Source organism: Psittacula echo, assembly GCF_963264785.1.
Source record: "Psittacula echo genome assembly, chromosome: 5".
Taxonomy (NCBI): Eukaryota; Metazoa; Chordata; class Aves; order Psittaciformes; family Psittacidae; genus Psittacula; species Psittacula echo.
The window spans coordinates 3528629-3550937 of record NC_137739.1 but is presented as its reverse complement, the minus strand read 5'-3'; the positions used below and the strand labels follow the sequence as shown (position 1 = coordinate 3550937).

The window sequence follows — 22309 nt, the reverse complement described above, 5'->3', positions numbered from 1 at the left end:
GTTCAGGCACCGCGGAGGGCAGCCCAATGGGGCGGAGCCACGGAGAGGCCCGGGTGCAAAAGGCCCCTGCGGCTGACGGTAGCGCCGCGACTGAGGCTGCGGCCCGGAGGGGTGAGGGGGGCCGGGGCTTCCCCCTCCCGCCCGCCCGCCCGCCCGCCCGCCCGCCCACCCACCCACCCACCCACAGGGTTGCGTTGGGGCTGGTGGAGCTGGAGCCGGGCTCTGGGCCGGAGCTGACGGAAGTTGTTGCTTCAGGGTGGCCCGCGGTAGGGGAGGGCCTTGTGTCGCCTCATTTCGCTGAGGGAAAACCGGGTTTGTTGTGGTGGGGGATGCGGTGTTACCCCGGGGCCGCCTTTGGGGAGATTTGCTTCTTTAACGAACTCATTTTTTACCTTTGAAGCGGTAAATAAGCACAGGTATCCTCGGAGAACTCTAACTTTGATTTATTATGGTGATTCTAAGGAGCTTGGAGCACCCGGAGGTTTGAGTGCGGTTAACCACTTGTTCCTTCGCCTTCCTCCTTGCTGAGGCCATGCCGAAGGTGAAGAGGAGCAGGAAGCCTCCGCCGGATGGCTGGGAGTTGATAGAGCCAACGCTGGATGAGCTGGACCAGAAGATGAGGGAAGGTGAGTGGTGGAGCTGGGTCTGCTCAGGGATGTGACCCTGGAACAAGCTGAACCTGAACTCCCTCCAGTGGAACAGCTTCCTCTGCTAATACAAATATCCTATCACAGATGATAATATATATATCATTATGTATATAATATATATATTATCACCTCTGCCTCACAGCAATACTGCAGGCTGAGCCTGGGCAGTACTGGTCACTCTCTTCTGTATATACTGGTTTCAGAGCACTTTGTTTGGGTCACATTCTTTTGGGACAGCTATGGCTGAGCCCTGGCTGAAGCTCATGGATGCGAGTGGAGGGACTGGTCATTCTTGTCCATGCTGTTGGTCTGGTCTGATGGGCCAGGGTAGCCATGAAGTTGCCTTCCCCCCCCAGCGCAGGTCAAGTCATCCCCAGTCATTGTGGCATTATTAATGAAAGGAGTTCTTCCAGGTCAGGTCCATTTTATTTGAATTATATTTAGGTTAGATCTAAGGTAGAAGTCCTTCCCCTTTGAGGGTGCTGGCACAGGGTGCCCAGAGAAGCTGTGGCTGCCCCATCCCTGGCAGTGTTCAAGGCCAGGTTGGACACAGGGGCTTGGAGCAACCTGCTCTAGTGGAAGGGGTCCCTGCCTGTGGCAGGGGTTGGAACTGGATGAGCTTTAAGGTCCTTTCCAACCCAAACCATTCTATCATTCTGTGAATCTCCTCCCATTAAGCTTAGTCTTATCTTTGTCATGCACTAGTATTATAAAGGTTCTTAGAACAATTTCTTCCAAAGTGACTGAGGAATTAAGATGTGCACCTGAAACATGGTATTTGTGTTCTCTCCCAGCGGAAACTGAGCCTCACGAAGGGAAGAGGAAAGTGGAATCCCTTTGGCCTATCTTCAGGATCCATCACCAAAAAACACGTTATATCTTTGACCTCTTCTATAAAAGAAAAGCTATCAGCAGAGGTGAGGAAGGCAAAGGCTTTACCTGAGTGGGGGAGAATGGAGGCAGACATCTGCCTGCATGGGGGTGTTGGTGGAAGGGATGAGATTTACGGGGAAGGAAGGGAAAGCTGGCAGCTCTCTGGCTTTACCTACTAGCTAGTAGAGGTAGTAATTCCTGATGGTGAATCTCCTAACACTTCCCGAGAGCTACATGTAATGCTGTCTGCTCCTCTACAGAGCTCTATGAGTACTGCATCAAGGAAGGATACGCTGACAAAAACCTGATTGCAAAGTGGAAGAAACAGGGTTATGAGAATCTCTGCTGCCTCCGGTGTATCCAGACACGGGACACCAACTTTGGAACCAACTGCATCTGCAGGGTCCCCAAAAGCAAGCTGGAAGTGGTAAGAGTTTTCAGCTTGTTCCCCTCCTTGTGTCCTGACCCTTGTAGCATCCCATCTAACTTCCGTGCCAGGGACAGCAAGAGGGGTAGTGCTGTTCTTGCTGGTAACTTCCACTAGCTCCAACATTTCATATTCCTTGCTGGCAGAGCTGGTATCAAATTGGTTCTTAAGTTACCATCAACTTTGGCATGCAGTTGTTAAAGCAGAAAAAGGTGGAAACAATGCAGGCTCATTCTCTGTCTGCTGGGCCCCTCTGCTCATGTCACTTGGCTCAAATCCTTTCTCTGTGTTTCTTTTCCAGGGGAGAATCATTGAATGCACTCACTGTGGATGCAGAGGCTGTTCTGGGTGACACCTTTAGCCCTAAAACTACTTTTTGAACTCTTGAGGGATGTCATCCTATGCCGTGGACTGTTAGTGCAGGTACAGCCACCTTCTGTGTGATTGCTTATTTCTCTATAGCAATAACCAGCAACGTACTCACTTGGATCATTCTACAGTGGTGGTGGTTTTGGAATGTGGTTTTGTGTAGCCATGTATTTTAAAATAAAGCCTGCCCCCCTGACTTTGTTCTGGTTGGCCCGGATGCGTGCTGGTTGCTGTACCTACTGTGAGGTTTTCCAAATGGGGGTTATTTTTAACCAGCTCTTACTCTTCTTTCTCAACAAAGTGAATTTAAAAAGCTGTGTAGAAAGGAAGTAATACACTTCTCAAATGTCTGTCTGAACCAAGCTCTCTGCTAAGGTCTGTAACCTGGAATTGGTGCATAGGTTCATGCAGGAATGCACACAGGAAAGGGACAAAACTAGCACCGAGCTAAACCACTGTTAAATTTAATGTTGCTTCATCCTTATTTAGCACAGGGTTTGTTCAACTACGGCCTGTGTAGTCCTCTGCAACTTAAAACTTGCTTCTCCTTGAAGCAAAGCACAAGCATCTTATTACACAGTTACCGCAAGAGCTCAACTCACATTGAAACACCAAGGAGTTTTACTACAGTTTAAAGGAGAGAGTTCCAAGTTCTTGTGGCACAAGGAAGGGTGGAGAACTTCAGCATCCTGCTCACTGCTGTTTCTGTCCCGGCTGCTCCTGCACAGCTTGTGCCTCACTCTCATCTACTGCATGTTTTGGTGTCCTGTATTGGGCCCAGGGGTGGGGGGTCTCTTCTCCTGCCATTACTTTTAACCACCGATAGTAGTAGCCACGGAAACCATCAATTTTCTCCAGGTAGCGGTTCTTTGACTTATACTGCAAACGGAAAGCCAACAAAACAAGTGTCTATTAGAAGAGAGCTCACTTTGATTCCAGCATGCAACAGCTACAAGCTGCCACTTAAGACCCAGCTATGGAATGACTGCCAGTCAGATCAAACAAACCCAATGGAAAAAGGCAGCCACCTCCATTTCCCCTCCCTTCTTGTGTGTCCTTCACACTGTGAGCAGTTGTGGCTACTTACCCTGTCGAATGTTGGGGGGTACTGTGCTGCATACTCCAGCTGCCGTATGATCACCTCGTTGGGAGGCACTTGGTTATTCCTCATGTCCCGTAGGATCTCTGTGAGGTAATTGTAATCCAGCTTCCTCACAGCAGCAGCAATGAGGGTGCTGTAGATATACTTGTTGGGAGTTATTCCAGACTTCTGGAAGCAACAAAAACTGCTGTTAAACTTGCTTATCTGCAGACTAGAGCAGGATTCCCAAAAGGAAAAGGCTTGCAGGCACAAGGAGCACAGCTCTCACTGCAGGCCCTGTGTAGCAGCTTAGAATGCCAGCACACCCCACTGCCAGCCCTCTCCTGTCCCAGCAGATACAGGACATTTGAGCTGGCAGCTACTCTGGAGTTGTGTGCTTTTGGAGTGAGAACACAAGCCCCCAGCACAGGAATCACATCCTGTCTTTTTAGAAGCATTAACGCTTCACTTTGCCTCTTCCTGCAGCTTGAGCCCCAAGCAACAGAGAGGTTGGGTTTGGGGCTTTTTATTACCTTTAAATCTGAGAGTAACTGCAGTCCATCCTTCTCCTGGTGGCAAGCAATTGCCAAGTTACAGAAGGTGTGGAGGTTGGGCGATAGGCCCCTCTTCACTAGAGCTGGCAGCATGCTCTGCAAGATACAAGTGTTAGCATCAGTTTCCAGAAAGTCTTGGTGGAGCTTTCCAGACGGAGCTGAATGGGCTAGAACAGAATCCATAGATCCTTAGACATTAACCCTGGGGGAAACACAGTGAGATCCCCACTTGCTAGTGTGGACAGAGGAACAGGTCTCACAAAACACAGCTAATGAGGGAGGCCTGAGACAACATGGCTGAGTTTTGGGGTCTTTTTCCTCACCTTTGCTCCTTCCAGATCTCCCTGTTTACTTTTCTTCCTTATTAAAGTGTTAAAGAAGGTCACATCTACTTTTACTTTATGCTTATCTAGGAGTGCCAGCAAAGCAGACTCTGAGGGGCTTTGGGGTTCCACCAGCTCAGCCAGTAACGTGAATGTTTTAATGTTGGGTTCTGCATTGTCCTCTTTCATTTTATTCAAGAATCCCTCCACGTCCCCCATCAAAGCCAGTCTATCGGATGGTGCAGCCACTCTCCCCAAGGAAACCACAGCTCTGTTGGGCATCTTGGAATCCAGCAAGTTAGGCAGGTTGCTGAATTGCAGTTTCTGGCTTTGGTGTGCTTGTTCCTGCTCCATCTCATGCTCGCCTCTCCTCACCAAGGCTCCAGGCTTTCTGGGAGCTAAAGTGGGGCTGTTGAGAGCTGCTGCTTCTCCTTTAGCCTGGGTCACATCTCTATTTTGTGGCTTGGTCACTTCTTTAGGCTGCACTGAGCCTTCCTGAAAGAGTTGTTTTTCCATAGCTTCAACATCCAGCTGGACAGCAGCTCCACTCTCTGATCCCCTCTTCTTCTGCTTCTTAACCTCTTCCTTTTGCCTCCCGGGTGCAAGCCTGAGCTGAGGTGAGTTCTCACTGGGAGGGCTGAGCAGGAGCTCAGAAGCCACGGCCGGGTCGCCGATCCCACAGTCTCTTGCAGCACGCAGCATCAGATTGTAAGTGTGGCTGTCACCCTTTATTCCAAGCTTAGTCATTTGTTTCCAGACCTGAAGAGGAGAAGATGAACATCGGATGTACACGGTATTAAATAACAGGGGTGTTTCTAGCAGATTGTATCTGTGAATGGTATCTGCTTGCAGAAAAGGAGTGAGTTTAGAGCATGATGAGATACCACTGGACTGTGGGATCATCCATGGTGTTTTACTCGTCTATGAGACATCCTGATGGACGTCTTGGTTTACAGAGCTTGTCCCAGGAGGAGCTGAGCTCTCCCTATTTCACCAGCTCTGAACAACCTCCTGCCTTCTGTGCATACAAGTTACAATCCAGAAGCACCTTTTCCTCCCCACTTAAGAGCATGAAGACAAACCTGTAAGGCATATCGGAAACCACTTTCGTTGTCCTTTATGCAGCCCATCAGTAGGAAGCTGAAGGTCTCAACAGTGGGAACATGGCCCTTGTGCACAATTTCCTAGAACAGGAGAGAGAGCATTAAACTTCCAGTTACCCACAATATCTGTTGCAGCTGGCTATGAAGTTCAAGTACTGCTGTTGTCTTCTGGGGATACAGCAGCAACAAAGCATAGGTGAGCTCCCAGAACGATCGCTCCAGAATAAAAGGAGCCCTGAAATGCACACACAGATCCCAGCTTCCTCCTCCTGGGAGCTATGGAGAATTTGGAAGCAGAAACAGCAATCCTTTTGGCTGCTCCCAGACTGGCCCTTCAGAGAAGAGCTGCTGTATGAGCTTAACAAGAAGCTGGGTATCAGTATATGGGTCTTCAAAAGGAGGAATGGAAACAGACACAGCATTGTTTGTTGAGTCTCTGACCAGAGTCTTAAAGCCAGCCTCTGCAGCTGCCTCCTTTTATGTACCTGAGCCTAATGTTTGCTACACACCAAGACCATTTCATTGTATGAGACCAAGGATCAATGAAATATAAACATGGGATGTGTAATCACCTCTGCTGGGAATGAAATAAAAGTGGTCTAAGCAATACGGCAACTTCCAGGAGCTGTAACTGGAGCAGGCTGCATTAAATATGGTGTTATTATATAGTATTTACCTTCAGTACATCAAAGCACATCCTGAGATCAGAGCACAGGGCACAGGCCTTCAGCAGAGCGTGGTAGGTGATGAGGTTCAGCTCTTCATTCTTGCTCTTTAGCTGCTGCCGTAACTTGAGAGCACTCTGCAGACCCGAGTCCTTCCATGGGGATTCAGCACAGGCGTTGAACAGCGCTGTGTAAGTGGCCTCGGTGGGAGTTAAGCCACGTTTCTTCATCTGCAGGAAGAGGAGGATTTGAACTGGCTTTTTAGGAGAGGACTTTTAGACTCTTTGATCATGTTTCTAAGAGTTTCAGGCTAAGAAAGGTGCAAACTCAAAGGTATTTTGGAGACAAAGTGACCAAATGCTTGAAACAGCTTTAACTTAGAAAACATAACAAAGGTTTGAGAGAGGAGAGGATATGAACCTACATCATTGTAGAGCCTGAATGCCTTCTTCACGTAGCCAACCCTGCCACAGCCACCAATTAGAACCGTGTAATTGCTTTCTTCTGGCTGCACACGTTCTTCCTTCAGCATCTGCACTTCGAACAGCTCCAGAGCCTCTGCCAGCTGCAGGGAAGAGGAAAATCCATGCTAAGGCAGCACAAGAATCAATTACAATGGGTACTATGTATGCAGCTGTGGCCTAATTGTGGTGAAAGTCTTACAGAGAGCATGGAATTCCTCACAAATTCTCCTTTCTGTAAAGATGCTAAGGGATGGGATGATACAGATGGGACTGAGCTGCATCTTTCAGAGATAAATTGTGCTTAACAAACCCAATCACCTTCTATGAACGAGTCACCTGCTTAGCTGATGCAGGATAAGCAGTGGACGCTGTCTACCTGGGTGTCTCTAAGGCTTTCAATAGAGTTTCCCAGTCTCCTCCTAGAGAAGCCGATACATTACTGTCTAGACAAGGGATCTGTGTGGTGAGGGGGGTACCGGGTTGTGGTGAACAGCTCCTTCTCAAACTGAGGACCTGTCACTCCTGGAGTCCCTCAGGGGACACTGTTCAATTGAACACTGTTCAGTGTCTTCACAAGTGGTCTGGATGATGAACAGTGTGGCACTACAGCAAAGGAAGGCAACAGGATGCTGGGTTACATCAACAAAGGCATCACCAGCTGAGACAGAGAAGTCATCATCCCACTCTACTCGGCACTTGTCAGGCCACACCTGGGAATACTGGGTTCAGTTTTGGTCCCTGCTATGCAAAAAGGATGTGGGCAGGGTGGAGAGGGTCCACAAAGTCGATCCAAGGACTGGGAAGCCACACAAGGCAAGGCTGACAGAGCTGGGCTTGAGAAAAGAAGCCTCAGGGTAGACCTTGTCACCATGCTCAGTATTTAAAGAGTGGCTACATAGAAGACAGAGGCTCCTTTTTAGGAGTCACATAGAAAAGACACAGGGCAATGGGCACAAGAGGCCAGTATTTCTCAATGAGAACAACCAGCCACTGGGATAACCTCCCCAGGGAAGTGGTGGATTCCCCAACACTGCACACTGTTGAGATTCCGCTGGACAGGGTGCTGGGACATCTCGTCTGGGTCATGCTTTACCTACAAAGGTTGGACCAGATGATCCCTGAGGTCCCTCCCCACCTGATGTTCTATGATCTTCCATCAATGCCGTTACCAAACCAGCCAAGAGCTGGGCACAAACCTTGTTTTCTTTGATAAGAGCCTTGCACCGCAGGAAGTACCAATACGGGGTGTGCTTGGGGCCGCGCCGAGGTTTTGTTTCTGGTTCTTCCTCTCCCTCTTCCCGCAGCTTTAAATTCTGGAAGCGCGGTGTCGTTTTGTGATAGTATTTCCTAGAGGAAAACTCCTCAGACAGCGTCCCGAACTCCACACCTTCATCATCGCCATCCTCCTCCTCCTCCCCAGCGCCGCTCGCCCTCAGGTCGTTACGGGGCAGCTCTCGCGACGGTTCCGACGACCCCAACAGCCTCCATCCCGGCCCCCGGAGCTGTCGCGGCGCCTTCCCGGCGGAGGCTGCCGCCCGGCCCCGCTGCACAGCGCTGGAAGCCCAGCGGCACCGCGACGCCAGGGGCAGGAGCAGCCCCAACGGCCTCATGGTGCGAGTCCCGCACCAGGCCCGGGGGCCTGCCCGCCCCTCCGGTGGCCTCAGCGGGGCGGAAGGGGCGCGGCCTGCGCCGGAGCTCGGCGCAGCGGGGTCGGGGGTGACTCCCGGCATTCCGCGGGCGGGCGGCGCGGGGCGGCCAGGAGCTGCCGCCGCCGCTCTCCCCGTACCTCAGGCGCTGCCGGCGCGGAGCAGAGCGGGCCGGGCCGGGCCTGCCCGGGCCCGCCCGCCCGCTGCTCCCGCCGCCATCATCACCACCACCACCGCCATACCCCCGCTGCCGGCCCGCTGCCGCCGGCCCCCAGCCGCCACCATGCAGGAGCTCATCGCCAGCGTGGACCACATCAAGTTCGACCTGGAGCTGGCCGTGGAGCAGCAGCTGGGGGCGCAGCCGCTGCCCTTCCCTGGCATGGACAGTGCGTGCGGGCACCGGGTTGTGTCCGGGTTCCCCCTCCTTGAGCCGGGGGGCGGTTGGGGGAGTGGGGGGTGGTTTCCCTGGATCTGAGCGCTTTGGTCGGGTCTTGTCCTTAAATCCACCCGAATTCCGCGTCCCCGGTGACGTTTGTGTCTTAATCCAGGTGTCTTGCTTTACTGCTTAGTGAAAGCTGCAGTTAATGCCTGGAGAGTGGAAACTGGGGCGTTATCATGAATAAATATCACTTTCCTGCACAGTAACTGACGTTTTTTCGCCATTCCCTGTTGATGGATGGGGTATTTTGACGATAGGGAGGCTTCTCCTTTGGTTATATCCATGGTCTCGGCTCTAAGCCTTTCCCTTCAGTCTAATAACCGGGTGCAGGTAGTCTCAGGAGGCTTTGTTTGCTGGAACTTCCAGGCTCCTCAGTTTGTGTTTTAACTCCCCCAAACCTTGTGGTTCCTGTTGGACCAGAAGGGGATAACGCACCCATGGTTGTTTCAGGCTGTTCTGGTCGAAAGCTGTAAGACTTGTTGCCAGGGCTGTAATTACCGTGTGCACTGACACGATTGACTTAACAGCAGAGGCAAACCCAGTCAACACAATCTAAAAACCTGGAAAGCAAAACAAGCACCACTAAATCTCTGCAAGTTCCCTTTGGTGCCCCCCGACAAGAATGCCGGTATTTGCCAGGGCCGTAATTGAACAAGGAACTTAAGCAGGACGCTAAATTCCCTGAACCGAGCCAAACCACTGCTTTTCTTTCGATGTTAAGGACCAAATTGTCCCTCTGGGGAAGGAAATGGGTTAAAAGTTGCCACCAAACCGAGCTAAAATGAGCTATGTTTCTTCTCTCCACAGAATCCGGCGCGGCTGTATGTGAGTTCTTTCTAAAAGCGGCCTGTGGAAAAGGCAAGTGAAGTTTCCAATGGAGTTATGGGGCTGGAGGGAGGGAAACCAGAGATTTCGAGCACTGCCTATGGTACTCTTGTGGTTTTAAAGCCTAGAGTGAGGATGAGACTGAAGGATGCAGCACTTGGGAAATAATGGCATTGAGAAGTGGGGAGGTGAATAAGCGATGCAGCCGGTAAAGGAAGGTTTGAACTTGCCACACACAGACCTTGCTGTGGACGTGCTGGGATTATTGCTGGGGTTCTTGGAAGTTGGGATTCTTCCAAGTAACAAGGGATGGGACAAGACGAAACGGCCTCAAGCTGTGCCAGGAGAGGTTTAGATTGGATATTAGGAACAATTCCTTCCCCAAAGGCTGCCCAGGGCAGTGCTGGAGTCACCGGCCCTGGAAGTGCTCACAAACCATGTAGATGAGGCCCTCAGTGCCATAGGTCAGTGGTGGCCTTGGCAGTGCTGGGGAACAGTTGGACTTAATGATGCTAAAGGTCTTTTCCAACCTGCTTGATTCTATGATTAAGAGCTGGAGACTGTTGCTTACCTTGTTAGAGGGTAAGACTCACCTGGAACTCCCTGTTTTGCTATTACCACTAAAGGCTAAATTCCTAATAAGGAGTGATGTCTTTCAAACCCTGTCTTGCAGAGGGGAACAAAGCGTTGCTATTGCCCTGTGTCACCTTGTCCTGTGTATTTTACATGTTGTTCTTTCCCTTCTCCTTGCCCTGTCCTTCCACAGGGGGTATGTGCCCGTTCCGTCACATCAGTGGGGAGAAGACAGTTGTTTGCAAACACTGGCTACGAGGACTGTGCAAAAAGGGAGACCAGTGCGAGTTTCTACACGAGTATGACATGACCAAGATGCCTGAGTGTTACTTCTACTCCAAATTTGGTAAGGGCTGTTGTAGCTCCTACTTTGCATTCCTTGCTGGCGTGGGAGTCTGGTGAAGAGGATCCCGGTACATCCCTGTTATCCATCTGTGGAGCGTTACATTTCTTTTCTGTCTGATGATACTAGACCATAATGTTTTCAGGTCTTAGTCCTTCATTTATTATCCCCCTAAATTTGTGACATACTGTAGATATCTCCTCTCTCAAGAGCTTGCTCCTTGGGGAAAGAGGTGGGAAGTTCAAGTTTTGACTGGGTTTTATGCCTTATGTTCTCTTTGGGCACGAGATGAGTAGGCTGAGCAGTTGATCTTTGCATGACTCTTATTTTGGGGAGGTGATGAGCAGCAGAGGGCATGGGGGTGCAAAACTTTTATGCACTTGCTTTCCAGCTCTGGAGATGTGGACATAATGAGGCAACTTGCTGTCAGAAACTTACAGTCTTGTAGGTTTCCTTGGATTGAGGTTAGTGTGCAATTTGTAGTTTCTCCATGCTTCTGATGCACTGAATGTTTGGGTTTTGTTACCGTGACTGCTCTTTTCAGTTTAGTTTCTGCATTGTTTCTAAAAGCACACATGTTTAATCCAGCCTGGTAGAACTTTGCTCACCAGGGGTGAGTCCTTGGTGTTCTTCATCTAGGGTAAGGCAGGCAGTATGACTGTTGTGCCTGAATTTATCCATGTTGGTAATGCTTTGTGGGAGCTACATGAGCCAGGTAACGTTTTGAGAGTCATTTGATCTTGAACCTGCACAATTGACTAACAAGTGTGTTTGCCTTTGGTACAGGGGAATGCAGTAACAAAGAATGCCCATTCTTGCACATTGACCCGGAGTCTAAGATCAAAGACTGTCCCTGGTATGACAGAGGCTTCTGTAAACATGGTATGTCCCACACGTGCTGCTTCTGTAGCTATAACTCAAGGGTGTAGGGTGTTGCTGTTCTTTCTTTGGGTGATCTGCTTGTGTACTTGCTGCTACTGAGTGCTGGGGTACATATACATGGACCGTGAACTGCTGAGCTTTGTGTTGCAGGTCCCCTCTGCAGACATCGGCACACTCGAAGAGTCATTTGTGTGAATTACCTGGTAGGATTCTGTCCAGAGGGGCCTAGCTGTAAATTCATGCAGTGAGTATGCTTCCAGGCTTGTCCTGTCATCTTGTGTTTCTCTTTATAATCAGGTCTGTGTCAAACAAGGGTGCTCCAGTGCTTCCCAGTGGCTTTAGAGACTTGGCCAATGTTTAGTTTCTTGTAATGATCTAAGGATATGGGGCAGGGCCTCTTCAGGGGGTTACCCTGAAGACTTCAGAGTGGAGATCAGATCCCCTCAGTGCAGTGGGATCACATGGGTGTATCAGATAATCACAGACTGGTTTGGGTTGGAAGGGATCTTAAAGCTCATCCAGTTCCAACCCCTGCCACGAGCAGGGACACCTTCCACTAGAGCAGCTTGCTCCAAGCCCCTGTGTCCAACCTGGCCTTGAACACTGCCAGGGATGGGGCAGCCACAGCTTCTCTGGGCACCCTGTGCCAGCGCCTCAGCACCCTCACAGGGAAGAGCTTCTGCCTAAGAGCTCATCTCAGTCTTCTGTTCCAGAAGACTTCACAGCTAGAGGGAGGTACTACATCCCAGACTCTCATTTTCCTATAAATAATTGCTGAGCATCAGAATGGAAGGAGAAGTGGGGAGGGGGAAAGTCTGTTTCCTGTGAGCTGAAGTGACTTGGCTGAATGTTTGGTTGTTTGGAGTTAATTGAGCTGATGGTAAAATGTTGACCTATGATTTAAGAACCAGTTTTCTTGTTTCCATCTAACCCAGCCCTCGGTTTGAACTGCCAATGGGAACCACAGAGCAACCACCACTGCCTCAACCGACACAAGCACAGCAAAAGGTACACAATTCCCCCACCTGCAAAGCATTGCCTACAGTGCGCTAAAAGAGTGTCTGGCAGTCAAAAGTGGACACCTGGGCTCTTGCTGGAAAGTCTTTATTGGAGAAATACTCAGTGAGGGAAAACCCCGCCTATTTTATAACAGGGTATGATACTCTTTTGTGTTTAAGAACTTGGAGAACAAATCCTAATCAATCACAAAGCACTGTTCTCCTTTCAGCCTTCTCACGTCCACCATCTCATCACAACAGACTTGCTGCTGCCTTCATCCTAGTACCGTGAGGCTTTGCTTTGCTCTGTTTCTCCCCATGCCTTGCTTATCCTTGGTCATTGGTATTGTCCTGCAGCTCAAGGGCCAGCAGTAGCAGTTCTGTTACTTGGGGGTACTGCCTGAAAGAGAGAGTGCAATGCAAGAATTAAGCAGTGAACAACACTGAGTGCTGTTAGAGTGGTGAAAACCATACCATTGCTTCAACTTTATGTGGAGATGTAGTCACAGAGCACTCCCACATGACATAGGGACGCCTCATACGTGGTTGTGCAGCAATCTGCCAGTTTTTGTAATCTGTGTGATACCTGTCAGTGATGACAAGGGATATTTTAGCAGCCTAAACCTACTCCCTAAATCTGCTTTCCAGAGATAACCAGAATTGCTGGGCTTTGTAAGCCTCAGTGCTCCATTCCTCCTCTGTGTTACTCCAGCTGGCAGAGCCACCCACACACAGATTTGGAGGAAAATTGATCATTTGATGTATGGGGTACTCTTTTCCCTTCTAACAAAGTAACAGCTATAAAGTTCTTTATCCTTGATGCACTTAATGACTCAGAACTCTTCTCCTGACCAACAGAGGACGCCCCAAGTCATCGGAGTCATGCAGTCTCAAAATAACAACGCTGGGAACAGAGGACCCCGGCCGTTGGAGCAAGTCACCTGCTACAAGGTATGCCAGAGGGGAGGGAAAGCAGAGGGTGCTGGATGTAAGAAGTACAGAGTGCATGTCCCAGCACCCTGTCCAGCTCAATGTTAACAGAATCCAGTGTTGGGGAATCCACCACTTCGCTGGGAGATTATTCCAGTGGATGGCTGTTCCTCTTGTGTCCAGTCGGAATCTCCCCAGCAGTAACTTCTGCCCACTTCCCCTCATCCTTTCCGTGTGACTCCTTGTAAAAAGGAAGTCTCAGTCTTCTTTGTAGCCACCCTTTAATATTGGAACATGGTGACAAGGTCGCCCCTGAGCCTTCTTTTCTCTAGGCTGAACAAGCCCAGCTCTGTCAGCCTTTCCTTACATGGATTTCCACTCCTTGGAACGTTGTGGCCCTTCTCTGGACCCTCTCTAGCCTGTCCACATCTTTGTTGCATATTGGGGACCAAACCTGAACCCAGTATTCCAGGTGTGGCACCATGTTGCTCCCAGCACAGAAGCAGCTTTTCCTCCAAGAAGTGGAAACAGCCCATAAATCATGTCCCTTGTGACTCTGTGGTTCACTTCCCCTGCAAAATGCTGCATCTTCCATACACAGCATCTGACCAGATGCTGCTGATAAAGGCAGCCAGAGGAAACGAGCTGTAACTGTGTAATAATTGCTCTCTCTTCCTTTCTCTTTTAGTGTGGTGAAAAAGGTCATTATGCCAACAGATGCACCAAAGGACATCTGGCCTTTCTCAGTGGACAGTGAAAGAGCAGAACGAAGAGCGCGAGGGAGTTATTAACGCTGAGAAAAGGTTTCTGCCTAGCACTATGTCTTGAACTATTAATCAGGGGGTTTTTTAATGCCATTACTGAAAGAACTGGTCAGAGGCTGGCTGCTGCTAAGCAACATTTTTGTAACTGTCCACAACTACTTTTGTTTTATGTTTTAACCTTTTTAAAATAGATTTGGGCCTCTGCCTCTCTTCACTGAGCCCTGCTGAAAGGTAGATCTAAAAGCCAGTCGATATGCAAACCCCTCACTGGTGCAGCACTCTACCTAAACGCGTCTTCTGCCAGTGTTTCTTTAAAGTGTTTTCCTTCTGCCACTTCTCTTTGAGGAACCTATGGAAGCAGGTAGACTGGGAAAACTCATACTTGAAATGCCTTCCCTTCAGTGAGGAAGCAGGGATTCTGCTGTCCTGTAGCTCTTAAAAAGCAAAGTCATGTTCCCAGGTCCAGCCTGTTGTAGTCGATAAGCTTGTCCTGGTGGCTCACTTAAGGCTTCACGTACGTGAGGCTGTAAAACTCTTATCCACTTGCTTTGTTTCTGTGCTTCTTGCTATACTGAAGGTTAGAAATTCATCTTCTGGGTGAGAACTGATCAAGGCGAGAATAAATGGGCATCTCTGTGCTTAGCCAAACAGTGAGGAGCAATGATTATAGGAAAGCCATGCCTGTGCTCATATTCCATTTGCAAACAGCAAGGGGAAATGAGCACAACTTGAAGAGAGGAATAGAAGAGCCTTGTCTTAGCCCCCTCCGACGTCCAGCTCACACTGAGCAGGTATTTCCATAGCCTAGAGAAGACTGAGAAGTGGAGAGATATATTCTTATGGAACACTGCTTTTAAAGGTGGTAGAGTGTTCTGAGAGCAATTTTTGTAGCCAAACTCCTTTCGTTTTGTGAGAAGATTTATTTCCAAAGGGCCAATGCTAAAATGTCCATTAAAAACAAGACAAAAAATGTACCGACAATGTGAGCCTTATTGATTCTGAGCCCTCTCCTTTGCTGCCTTTTTACTTTGTTTTTATTGAAATGGACTGATGGAAAAAGCTGAGTGTGAATTTCTTTTCTTGTGAGAACATGGCAATAAGCCTGGATGAAGTGACCAGAGCACTTTGAGTGACTGCTGTTATTTCACTGTGGAGAGTTAGTCAGAACGGATGTTTTGTGACAGACCATTGGATGCTTCTCATAAGACACGGTGCCTGCAGAGGCTGAACAGTGGTTGAACTATGTGTTACCTGTGTGGAACTGGACATATGGAAAAGGAGCAAAACACTTTGGTACCTGGTCACCTTCCTCATCTAGTTGAGTTTGTGGTCTTCCCTATCTGAACAGATGCTTCCCAAACCTGAAAGCCTTCCTGTTACCACCATAGCTCTTCAGAGATTGTTCACATCCCTTAAGAAGTGGTTTTCCCTCTCCCTCCTGTTCAGAAAAGCATGCTGCAGGTTGCACCTGCAGCTACAAGCACCGGCAGGTAGAGTTGTGGCAGGATGTGCTTGCTGAATGGGACCAAACCCTCAGATGCTCCTTTACGCTGCACTTATGAACATTGTCTCTTGTTAAAACTTCCCAGCGCTGCCTTGAAGTCAAGCAGGAAAGTTTTCCGTTTAATATAAGCTTATACACATTCAGAAGAGCCCTCCAGCTTCTTTTAGCAATGAAAGCAAGGTTTTAATAGAAATACCAGGTTATCAGAGGCAAGAAGCAGAATCCCAGTGACAGAATGGGAGCTGCAGGCCTCTTTAAAGCTAAACCATCTGGAAACTGCCCAAATACCTCTGCAGTCCCCAGGTGACAGCCTGACTGAGGATCAGAAACACATGGCCACACCACCAAGCCACCTAAAGCTCAGATACTGTTCTTTCAAATCAAAATGCATCCTTTCAGCTACTTGTCCAGCCTGTACCTAATGGCTATTAAGAAGCAATCCAATGCTTTTTACTTTTATCCAACAGTTAAACACGGATTAAGTGTCACGGTTTCCCCAGTTCCTAACGCAGCCTAAGCAGCAAATGCTTTCCCAACCCTTAGATTTTAGGGATGAAACTGAGAAGCCAAAACCTCACTTGCACAGTACAATGAACAAGTCAGTTACGAGAGTGTCAGCTCAGTACATGTGTAAAGTGTCTGCACTTTATTATTGGTCATAATAGTACAGATGTTAGTATGAATAGTTCTGATGTCTTCTGTCAGGGTAACTGTTCAGTAGCCAGGTCTGTTCCAGAGCTGTACCTTCACTTCCTGAAAGCCACACCTCAGTGGTACTTCCTGCGGCGCTCATGCTCTGCAGCATGCAAAACAAAGCAAGTTAGTTTTACTGAAGTCACCAGAAATACACACCACACCTGAAATTACAGCAAAGAAAGCACTCTAAGGACAGATCTGAGCATGCAATTTCTAAGCACCATCAGCTCAGACAGGCAACAAGAGCTACATCACCAAGAAAACATTGACCATCTGATAAGTAAGTAAATATTCAAGCATTTTGTGGTTAAATGAAGCCTGCTTGCTCACAGGCTGGGATTCAAGCAGCAGTGGTGTGCACAGCCATCCATAGCAGCAGCAGATTGTTTTTATTGCCCCAAGCAACCTCCCAAGCCACACTATACACATACAGCCACATTGCTTTTACTTACTCAGGTGGCTGTAGCTCCAGATGTAGCTGATAACAACATAACCAGCAAGCACCATGGAGATGCCACCCAGGCCCCCTTTCCTCACATCGATGTATTTATTGTAGTATCTGTTGTAACCTGGGGAGGAAGAACGTTGTCAGAGGAGTTACACACTGGTCAGTGTCTGAAACCAGCCTGGTTTCACACAACTTGGATAAATGGTTTCTAAGGAACATCTGAGGGTCTCAGAGACGAGAAGGCTGTGTGGAGACCTCACAGCAACCTTCCAGTATCTGAAGGGGGGCTATAAGGATGCTGGGGATGGACTTTTCATCAGGGACTGTAGTGACAGAACAAGGGGTAACGGGTTCAAACTGAAACAGGGGAAGTTTAGATTGGATATAAGGAAGAAATTCTTTACTGTGAGGGTGGTGAGGCACTGGAATGGGTTGCCCAGGGAGGTTGTGAATGCTCCATCTCTGCCGGTGTTCAAGGCCAGGTTGGACAGAGCCTTGGGTGCCATGGTTTAGTGTGAGGTGTCCCTGCCCATGGCAGGGGGGTTGGAACTGGATGATTTTAAGGCCCTTTCCAACCTTATCTATTCTATGATTCTCAATCTACCTGAATGCCATAGCATACAATCTACAGAGCACAGATACAATCTGCAGCAAAGGGCAATGGTCAAAACTTACACAAGAAGGAATACCAAAACCAAGCCTCTGGTAAATAAAGCCCAGACAAGAAACAAATCTACCGATGGAAAAAACACGATGCTAAAGGAGATGCTGTTCTGACAAAGCAAAAATCACCTCGAATCAGCCCGATAGTACCGATACCCCTCCACATCCAGCACCCAGCGATGCTTATGCACCGATGTGCCTTAGCCCCGGTAGGAGAAGGGATCTGCACCCCTCACTGTCCCCGGGGTAACAGGTAGCAGGATAGCTCCTCTCAGCTCCCCCTCACCTCTTCGTATGGCCCCCAGGATGCCGCCGGGGGTGAAGTCCCTCATGGCCAGCCAGCTGGGCAGTTGGCCCAGCTTCACGTCCAGCAGCTTCATGTCTTTGAGAAGCACTGCAGCACATAAAGAGACAGACACAGCCGGTCAGAGGGGACGGCAGGGAGGGAGGGAAGGAGCCGCGGTCACCTTGGGGCCCCGCCGCACTCACCCGGCGGCTGCGCCATCTTGCCGCTGTGCGGGGACAGCCGGGAAGCGCCGCGCTGAGGCTGACGGGAAGAAGGTCGGGCGGAACCCGGATGTTGGGGCGGGTGGAGCAGGGCTGGCGCCATGTTGGGGGGGTCCGTCCTCCCCATGTGCTCTCCGTCGTCCCGCTGAGGACAGGCCCCCTGAGGAGCTGATGGCCGCGGTGGTGTCGCCTTGTCCCGTCCCATCTCCTCACCGCGGGGTCGGTTCCTCAATGCGGGTGGCACATGCTGCTTCCATCGGTGGGCATGTGGGGTCCTGGCAGCATGGCGGCCTGTCGCTGTGCTGGGGTCTCCATGAGGGTTTTCCTGCCCTGCCCGGTCTCCTCAGTGGCAACAGCAGTTATGGAATCATGGAATGGTTTGGGTTGGAAAGGACCTTAAAGCTCATCCAGCTCCAACCCCTGCCACGGGCAGAGACCCCTTCCACTAGAGCAGGTTGCTCCAAGCCCCTGTGTCCAACCTGGCCTTGAACACTGCCAGGGATGGGGCAGCCACAGCTTCTCTGGGCACCCTGTGCCAGCGCCTCAGCACCCTCACACGGAAGAGCTGCTTCCTTACACCTTATGCAGGGCGTACTCTGCAGGTAGAAGGTGCCAGCATCCCTGTGAGTGTCGGGTGTTAATGCTGCAGCTTGTGAGGAAACAGCAGAGAGAGAAAACCCCACCATTTTTTCATCAGCATCATCACAAGGCTTCATCATTGGTTTTTGGGGGCTGCTGGTGTCCCACAAATGATTTTTCTCCAGTTCTGAACAAGTTGCAACTCTTAGCCCTGTAAATGTGCATCCATAGGTAGGATATACTGCAACATGCGTTTAGGTTTGCTATCATATTTCAATGTAAGAGGTGAGGGCTTCTCAGACCTCTTTCAGGGGTCACCCCTTCTCCTGCAGTCTTCCTGGGTGAGAGAATTGGAATGTTCAGCTGTATTTTTCATAGGGATTAGGTGGCAGATGAATAAGGTACCCTGTGGTTCCATTTCAGTGCCCACTCAGGGCTTTTCCCTATGGGAATATGCTGCATTTTACCACAGCTCCTCAGGAAGGATGTCAAAGGCATCGGTATGCGATGGAGGTAAACCTGCGTAACCAGAGTGGTGGAAGAGGTAACGTGCAGATAAAGCCATCTTTTGCCTCCCTGCAATAGGAAAGAGCCACCAGGAGTTATTTCATATTCCCAAGTGTCTTTCTATGGGATTTAGCGCAGGCAGGCCCCCGGATAGAGCAGCGTTGGTGGCGGGACGGGGATGAGGACTCCAGCAGGTGTCACCCGCATGTAGCAGAACGGAGCTGCAGGAGGGATGCTCTCCATGAGCCTGACCTCTAGAGGTTGCACATGGTATCATCCAGGTTCACAGCAGAGTCAGGTCTTCCTTACGGTGCTGGACCCCGGCAGCAAAGTGATACGGCAGTGAATGGGGAGCAGCCATCCACCGCTGTGTCTGACAGCGCAGCCAGGACCCCATAGTGCCTGCATATTAAGTCCCCATCGCACATAGAGCTGTTGGGACGGATCGGAGGTGATGAAAACTAAAGCAAGGACGCTGAACGCAGCCCACAAGAGCTCCTACATAAACTGGTTCTTTGCGGCTTTAACTTCCCTTAGGTCATAAAGTCTTATTCCACATTCATTCTTCCTGTCACTGCAGTATCCCTGCGTGGGGTTTGTATTACCTGGTATTACATGAGTTGAGGTACTCTGTAACGCGTCTTACTCAGAGGCTGGTCTATTTCACCTGCTTGTTTATGGAGATTCATTTATTTACATGGAATAGCGCTCTCCCATAGCATAACGTTAAAAATAAAAGCAGAAGGAATACATTACTGCCTGTTTTCTTTTCTTTTCCTTGTTATTAGAAAGGAGGATTAGGGAAGAACGGTGTGCCTGATCCCTTGAAGAAAGGGTTCCAAATTTAGTCCTTGTTAAATGAGTTAAAAATACCCTTATTAAAAATTTATCCGTTATTATTTCACTTTACAGGTAACTGTCATTTTGTTGCCAAGTGTCCCCTCATGAACTATGTGGCCTTTTTATACTCCTTGCATAAAAGCATGCTTCAGACTTGCTTCCCTCGTTCTTGCAAGGCAACCTATTGTTTTAAATGGGATCACTCATGCAAGGCAGATTAATTCACCTGCAGGAAGAAAGCCAGTGGTGGGTGCCTCATTTTCAGGAGTTCCCTGCAGAGCAGAATAGCACATCAAGTTCCTCAGAGTGCTTATAGCAAGCTCTGGAGGCATTTGCTTTGTTAGGGCAGGAATGGAAGTCAGTAACAAGGGAACATCTCCCATGCAAGCAGAGACAGCACTGACCCAACCCTTGGCCTTGTTCTGCTCTGGTAGAGTAAGAGAGGAATAGTGCTGTTGTCTTTGTGCCATCTTAATCCTTCACCAAGCAGGAAGAGTTTATGGTTTGGATGGGTGGGAGGTTTCACAGCACACGTTTCCTCCCTTTGACCTGTGCTGCTGGCCAAAATGCAGGGTCCTGTTGGTTGAAACAGATGGGGGAGGAGGAGGACTGATGAAGAAAGGCATTTCTGGTGTAATTCTGTTTGCTTACAAGAATGCTCACGGCCCTTCTTTTCTGAACACAGAAGGAATCACGCAAGTGAGAGCCAGTTTCCATACTTATAGCTCCAGACCTGCTCCAGGCAGCAGTGTGACCCCAAATCCCTCTGTTTTCTTGTATTCACTCCAGGTTTTATATCAAGGATTGTTGAGGCTCTTTGAAGTTTCTGTTCCCTGCCTGTTTCAATGTGCTGTCTTTCTGTCTCCTCCTCCACCTGAACTGTATTGTTCAGGCACACATAACCTTCTTTCCTTTTAATATCCTGCCCAAAACTGTCCTCCCAGAGCCTTCAGGTACTTGAGCAATTTTGCATTGTGGGTGAAAATAGACTTAATGTCTTCTTCAGCTACCCTAAATAAAGGCATGCAGTTCAACCTACTGATTGCAAGCAGGTTTAACCCAACCTATAAAACTAAAAGCCTAATGGAGTGTTGCCCTGAGGTTTTCAGCTTACTGAAGACCCCTCTAGAAAATGCTGTGAAGTTTACATGTAATGGCATAGAAATAATAGGGACTACGTCAGTCAGAAACCCGGAGTGTTTGCAACAGACGTCAATGGGTACAAAAGAGGTTTCCTTTTTCCGGTAGCAACCCTAACCCTTGACATTGGAGCTTTCGACCCACAGCTGTGGCCTGAAAAGTTAAGTAACACTTCATTAAAGTTGCTGAAAAGGTGAAGTAAAGGAGAAGTAAGAAGCGGAGCACAAGGTCTCTCAGACTGTGAGGAGGCTGGGATCATCTCTTCTGTTCTGTGTGCCACCCTTTGGAAACTCAGGGTCTCACCTGGGCCTGGTGGTCAGTGATAACACAGTAATCGTAGAACATCAGGTGGGAAGGGACCTCAAGGATCATCTTGTCCAACCTTTCTTGGCAAAGCATGATCTAGACTAGATGTCTCAGCACCCTGTCCAGCTGAATCTTAACAGAATCCAGTGTTTGGGAATCCACCACTTCCCTGGGGAGATTATCCCATTCACTGATTGTTCTCGTCGGGACATATTTTCCTCTTGAGTCCAATCCGAATCTCCCCAGCAGTAACTTGTGCCCATTGCCGCACATCTTTTCCATGGGACTCCTTGTAAAAAGGAGCCTCTGTCTTCTTTGAAGCCACTCTATAATACTGCAGTATGTTGATAAGGTCTCCCCTGAGCCTTCTTTTCACTGGGCTGAGCAAGCCCAGCTCTGTCAGTTTTTCCTTGTGTGGCTTCCCAGTCCTTGGATAATCTTTGCGGCCCTTCCCTGACCCTCTCCACCCTGCCCACATCCTTTTTGCATTGCAGGGACCAAAACTGAACCCAGTATCCCAGGTGTGGCCTGACAAGTTCCAAGTAGAGTGGGATGATGACTTCTCTGTCTCTGCTGGTGATGCTTCCACAGCATCCTGTTGCCTTTCTTTGCTGCAGCCGCACACTGTTCACTCCTATTGAGCTTAATATGCAGACACAGTGCCCATAGGTGTGTAAAGCAGCACAGAGTGGCCTTCAGGAAGGTCAAGAGATGAGGATTTACCCACCTGATCCTGCACCCACTGAAACTGATGACAAAGCACTCAGTGCTTTTAATAGAGGATCAAACCTACGCGAGTGGACAGATAGGTTCTGAAACAGTTCGGCACAGGATGCTTCTTGGCTCCTAAACCCTTATTTCAATCTGGTGTCTTCCAACCAGCATAAGCTAAGTGGCTGCAGCCATCAAGGAGAAAGAGAAATCGTGGGCTACCAGCACTGCCAGAAGCTCAATGATGAGATGCATGTTGCATCAACCAGTCATTTGGAGAAGAGTTCTGGTCCCAGGTAGCTTGATCCAGTTATTGTTTGCTTGTATGAACAGTGGGATGTGGTGAGAGCTGGGCAGCTGCTCAGCAAAGGTCTCAACCTCATTCATCTAATGTTGTGCTTGTGGTAGAAACCAGATTCCTGAGTTGAACAGGATGAGAAAGGGGGGTGGAGTTTGGAATCTCTTCCATGGCCTTGGCAAAATGGTGAATTGCCTTGTG

At 49.2% G+C, this 22309-nt stretch overlaps 4 protein-coding genes across 8 annotated transcripts; 2 read left to right on the top strand and 2 right to left on the bottom strand.

The window, feature by feature from the left end:
• Positions 1–36: 36 nt before the first annotated feature.
• On the top strand, positions 37–2515 carry BUD31 (BUD31 homolog). Of its 4 annotated transcripts, none has more exons than XM_080617845.1 (5): positions 37–111; positions 463–626; positions 1445–1567; positions 1784–1950; positions 2252–2515. In XM_080617845.1, the coding sequence occupies exons 2-5, from the start codon at positions 533–535 to the stop codon at positions 2300–2302; spliced, it is 435 nt and encodes a 144-aa protein (XP_080473971.1). In that variant the 5' UTR covers positions 37–111; positions 463–532; the 3' UTR covers positions 2303–2515. The 4 variants fall into 4 exon arrangements, with proteins under 4 accessions (XP_080473971.1, XP_080473972.1, XP_080473969.1 ...); XM_080617846.1 differs by lacking the exon at positions 37–111 and adding an exon at positions 133–266; XM_080617843.1 differs by lacking the exon at positions 37–111 and adding an exon at positions 160–312.
• Positions 2256–14883, top strand: CPSF4 (cleavage and polyadenylation specific factor 4). Of its 2 annotated transcripts, XM_080617840.1 has the most exons (8): positions 2256–2373; positions 9402–9452; positions 10186–10338; positions 11122–11217; positions 11368–11461; positions 12153–12225; positions 13074–13166; positions 13834–14883. In XM_080617840.1, exons 1-8 carry the CDS (start codon positions 2352–2354, stop codon positions 13900–13902), a joined length of 651 nt encoding a protein of 216 aa, XP_080473966.1. In that variant the 5' UTR covers positions 2256–2351; the 3' UTR covers positions 13903–14883. The 2 variants fall into 2 exon arrangements, with proteins under 2 accessions (XP_080473966.1, XP_080473965.1); XM_080617839.1 differs by lacking the exons at positions 2256–2373; positions 9402–9452 and adding an exon at positions 9515–10001.
• On the bottom strand, positions 2812–8378 carry PTCD1 (pentatricopeptide repeat domain 1). The gene is made up of 8 exons (XM_080617838.1): positions 7706–8378; positions 6470–6610; positions 6057–6275; positions 5360–5461; positions 4278–5036; positions 3934–4050; positions 3407–3589; positions 2812–3198 (listed from the first exon to the last, which is right to left on the bottom strand). Exons 1-8 carry the CDS (start codon positions 8237–8239, stop codon positions 3013–3015), a joined length of 2241 nt encoding a protein of 746 aa, XP_080473964.1. The 5' UTR covers positions 8240–8378; the 3' UTR covers positions 2812–3012.
• A 106-nt stretch (positions 14884–14989) lies between the features above and the next one.
• On the bottom strand, positions 14990–18716 carry ATP5MF (ATP synthase membrane subunit f). The gene is made up of 4 exons (XM_080617842.1): positions 17710–18716; positions 17507–17614; positions 16562–16678; positions 14990–16209 (listed from the first exon to the last, which is right to left on the bottom strand). Exons 1-4 carry the CDS (start codon positions 17930–17932, stop codon positions 16181–16183), a joined length of 477 nt encoding a protein of 158 aa, XP_080473968.1. The 5' UTR covers positions 17933–18716; the 3' UTR covers positions 14990–16180.
• Positions 18717–22309: the final 3593 nt, after the last annotated feature.